This window comes from Etheostoma cragini, chromosome 15, assembly GCF_013103735.1.
Source record: "Etheostoma cragini isolate CJK2018 chromosome 15, CSU_Ecrag_1.0, whole genome shotgun sequence".
Classification (NCBI taxonomy): Eukaryota; Metazoa; Chordata; class Actinopteri; order Perciformes; family Percidae; genus Etheostoma; species Etheostoma cragini.
Window position 1 is genome coordinate 1,649,724 of NC_048421.1, and position 4,306 is coordinate 1,654,029.

At 48.1% G+C, this 4,306-nt stretch overlaps 1 protein-coding gene across 1 annotated transcript in view; it reads left to right on the forward strand.

The window, feature by feature from the left end:
* LOC117958123 (ubinuclein-2-like) overlaps positions 1-4,306 on the forward strand; it is a 14,288-nt gene that overhangs the window by 2,254 nt on the left and 7,728 nt on the right. Inside the window, exons 3-8 of the mRNA XM_034894385.1 lie at positions 118-122; positions 832-963; positions 1,078-1,184; positions 1,968-2,553; positions 3,065-3,135; positions 3,256-3,385. Of these exons, the coding sequence (XP_034750276.1) occupies positions 118-122; positions 832-963; positions 1,078-1,184; positions 1,968-2,553; positions 3,065-3,135; positions 3,256-3,385 (1,031 nt within the window). The remainder of the gene's footprint in view (positions 1-117; positions 123-831; positions 964-1,077; positions 1,185-1,967; positions 2,554-3,064; positions 3,136-3,255; positions 3,386-4,306) is intronic.

Consider the following 4,306-nt stretch of genomic DNA (forward strand, 5'->3'; position numbering starts at 1 on the left):
TAGCCCTTTCTTTTCACACACACACACACACACACACACACACACACACACACACACACACACACACACACACACAATGTAAGACAATCCAAAACTATAACCAAAAAGTGTATTCAGAGGTTGTACCAGAATACGTTCACATGGTTTAGTTTTCATAAAGCACCATTTATTTGTCCCATCTTTGTTGGAAGTCAAAGATAGTAGCTAGGCAGTACCTAAGTAAGGTCTACTAGCCAGTCAGAAGCAGAGTATGAGGGCCCTGACAGTACCTAGGTAAGGACTACTAGCCAGTCAGGAGCAGAGTATGAGGACCCTGACAGTACCTAGGTAAGGACTACTAGCCAGTCAGGAGTAGAGTCTGAGGGCCCTGACAGTACCTAGGTAAGGACTACTAGCCAGTCAGGAGCAGAGTATGAGGGCCCTGACAGTACCTAGGGAAGGACTACTAGCCAGTCAGAAGCAGAGTATGAGGGCCCTGACAGTACCTAGGTAAGGACTACTAGCCAGTCAGAAGCAGAGTATGAGGGCCCTGACAGTACCTAGGTACTAGGGGAGGAGGACTTTGGGCTTTTTCAGTTTTAAACCTAAAACATGGACAAAAACAACAACAACAAATAACACAATAAAGTAAAGGAAAAAAAGCATAATGAGCATAACTTTAAATTTAACTTGGAGATTACCCTGATAAAGTGCTTAAAGTTAAGCATCATGTGCAGAAAACTTGAGAAAGCCAAGTTTTTTTGGTTTGTTTTCTAACCGTGGTAAAAGGTCGCCCCACAGCGCCGTAGTAGGAGAAGTCTAACAGTTATTCTACTTCTCTCCCGGCCGCAGTACGACGAGCTGGTGCCGGCCTCTCTCACCACCAAACACGGCGGCTTCTACATCAACACGGGCACCCTGCAGTTCAGACCGGCGTCCGACTCCGAGGGGGACAGCGTCGGCGCCGAGGATCATCGCTTCAAGGTAGGTTCCTGCTCCTCTGTAGTTGTTATACACAAGAAATAATGAAGTATATTAAGTTTCTGACTAACCGACTGTTGTCACGCCATTTTAATAAGCTACATTTGTCTTTTGTAGAAGATGAAAGATGGCGAGGAACGGGGGATAAAGAAGCGTCGGAAAAAGCAAGATGGTGGAATTCTGGAGGACAAGAAACCCAGGAAGATCCGAGTACCAAAGACCGGGTGAGGGTTTTAATTGGTCTTCACTGTGTCCTCTCAGGGTTGGTTTGTTCCTCTAGTCCATTAGCCCGGTCCTACCAGACTCTGGTCCATTAGCCCGGTCCTACCGGACTCTGGTCCATTAGCCCGGTCCTACCAGACTCTGGTCCATTAGCCCGGTCTTACCGGATCCTGGTCGATTAGCCCGGTCTTACCGGACTCTGGTCCATTAGCCTGGTCTTACCAGACATATCGAGATATAAAAACAACACACCTTCGGCGTGTGTCTGTGTGTCTGTCTGTGTGTGTGTGTGTGTGTGTGTGTGTGTGTGCGCGCGCGCGCGCGCGCGCGTGCGTGTCTCTCGTTTGGTCACGGCACTTTCCTGCCATGACGACCAGCCACGCTCACCTGAGGCGGTAGGCTACTAATCTGAAATGGGAGAAGGTGGACGGGGCACCGCGGTCTAAGCTCCTATAAGCTGGTTTTTATTGAGTTTCCTTTTAGCAAAATACTCAGTGAATTTAATTCCCTCTGGAAACTAGTGTAAACTACTGTATTTCTAGGGCTTTTATTGTGAAAGGTAAGATCTGAAAGTCTATGGTAGACTCTGCCTTTGTCAAGGTTGGAAGAAGTAATCCAGTTTTCCGTCTTTTGAGTCCGTGGTCTAGACCGTAGCCTCCGTGTTGTTGGATCATGATCTTCATTCGCTCCTGGTGTGTGTAGGCCTTCTTTCTTAGACTCAGTCCATGTTCTCTGTGCGAGTTGATTAAACGGTTTTCTCCTTGTTGTGTCGTCTGCTCCGGCAGAGTTTCAGCGCTGAATGTCCATCGGCCGGAAAAGAAGAAGAGGAAGAAGCTGATGAAGGACTCCATCCACCTGGCCAACATGCTGCGTCGCTTCACCCGGGAGAAGGAAGAGATGCGCAAGAAGAACCTGGCTGGCGCCGGTCTGCCACGCCCAGCCGGTCTGCCACGCCCAGCCGGTCTGCCTCGCCCCGCTGGTCTGCCACGCCCACCAGGTCTGCCACGCCCCGCCGGTCTGCCACGCCCCGCCGCCAAAGTGCCCAACGCCAACAGCGCACTCCTCAACGCCCAGTCCAAGGCTGCTGGCAGCAACGAATGCAACATGGCCGACCTGGCCACCGACCCGGCTGTGATGTCACTGCTGGGCTCGGCCAACAACGACATGCTGCAGGACATGATGGGTGACCTGGACTTTGGGATGCTGGACTCTCCTCAGCCCTCCAGTCCTCTCCAGGGAGAGAACGGCGCCTTCGGGATGGGACACAAAGCGGGAGGCAGCCGAGTGTCCCAGGGCAACATGATTGCCCCCCCTCCACTGCCCAGCGGACTCCCAGCCCCGCTCACAAAGCGCATCGAAGACCTGAGAGCGGTACGGCCTTCGGTAGTCCACTCTGTTAGACCAGGACCGCAAGTAGTTTCTTTTCTATTAATGGATCAGTTGTTGGGTCTCTGGAGAACATGGTGCAGAGTTACAGCCACTAGAGCCAGTCCCACGATGACCTTTCCTTAGTATGGGCCATTTCTGAGTCTGTAGCTTTTAGGGAGTAGGGGGGGGGGCTAGGTGGAGTCTGGGGGTGTGGCCTTGACCAACTGCCACTTTGCTCATTTGAAAGCCATGCTGTCTCTCTCTCATGGGGTGGCCAAATTATCTAGGCGGGCAAAGCAGAGAAAGGCGAGGTAACCTCGTCCCTAATCCTAATCTAAGTGAATCTTGTAATTTTTCTGATTATTTCGGCACCATGAATGCAGCATATATCTGTATTCATGATACAAATCATGTCCTTGTCCCAATGTGACTGTTGCACACATTTCTTCAGACATGGGATCAGGATTAACGGATAAATTGCCTAACCCCCCCTGACACTTGTCTCTCGACACAGGCGTCCCGTCTGTTCGATGCAGAAGGCAGGAAGAAGTTCTTCACGCTGGACATGAACAACATCCTGCTGGAGTGAGTACCGTTCAGGTTTAGATTTGAAAAACAACAACAAAACAAAAAAACAACATATGTAAATCTCTTGATGCTTGACTGACTTGTGTGTGTGTCTCTGTGTGTGTGTGTGTGTGTCAGCATTGAGTTGCAGGTTCAGGAGCAGCCGGCAGAGGTGCGTTCAGTGGTCTACTCCCACCTGGAGGTCTTTGTGCCCTGCAATAAAGAAGCTCTGCTCAAACGGCTGAAGAAGCTCAGCCTCAACATACAGGTGGGATGTTATTCGATGTTATTCTCAGACACCAGGACGGAGAAATGGGGCCACGTCAGAGCTAGGCCGCGCTGCAAATCCCTCAGAACGGACAATAGGACAGTCTGCTCATTAGATATCCCTTTTGGAACGGTTTTAAAACATAATGCATATGCAGAAGGGAAAACATTTCATTATTTTGGTCAATATTGAAATCCTGTTTACTTAACAGAAAAACGCATGGACTTTAAGGAAGATGTTGCATGTATTGCCATAAGATATATTTCAGTTTTGGAAAGGCTAAAGTCTCAGGAGACTCGTAGTGAAGTGGCTAAAGAATGATTTTCCACTTTCGGTTTGATTTTTCTGATGTAATGTATTAGATATGATGCTTGTTACCAGCTAGGTCCTTATGTTCCCCTGTATTTTACAGGACATAAGCAGTAGTAAGAGTCTACGTCGTAGACTCTTACTACTGCTTATGTCCTGTAAAATGACTTCTTTCATTTGGCAGCTGCCAAAGGAAAGAAGTCATTTACTGTGTTTGCATGCACCTCATATTCCAGTTTTTGCCATTATTCCGAAAAGACAATATTAAGACTAAGCTGTTAACATGGCTAATGTAAGTGAATATTCTACTGATATTCCCGTTTACTAGCCTAGAAATCTGGCCGTAAACGGACAAGAGGCCGTAAACTGTTGCAAACTGCTGCAAAAACCCTGATTGAGAGACATATTCTGAACGCGCTGTATACATGTCCAAAGAATGCTTCCAAAACCTGAATAATACCGACATAATCTAACATGTCTTAATTGGAAGATGCTAAATTTGGGAAAGGGTCTTATTCGGAATAAAAGTAGATTATTGGTGTGTATGTAACACACTCACTGTATCTGATAGTGTGTGTGTGTGTGTGTGTGTGTGTGTGTGTGTGTGTGTGT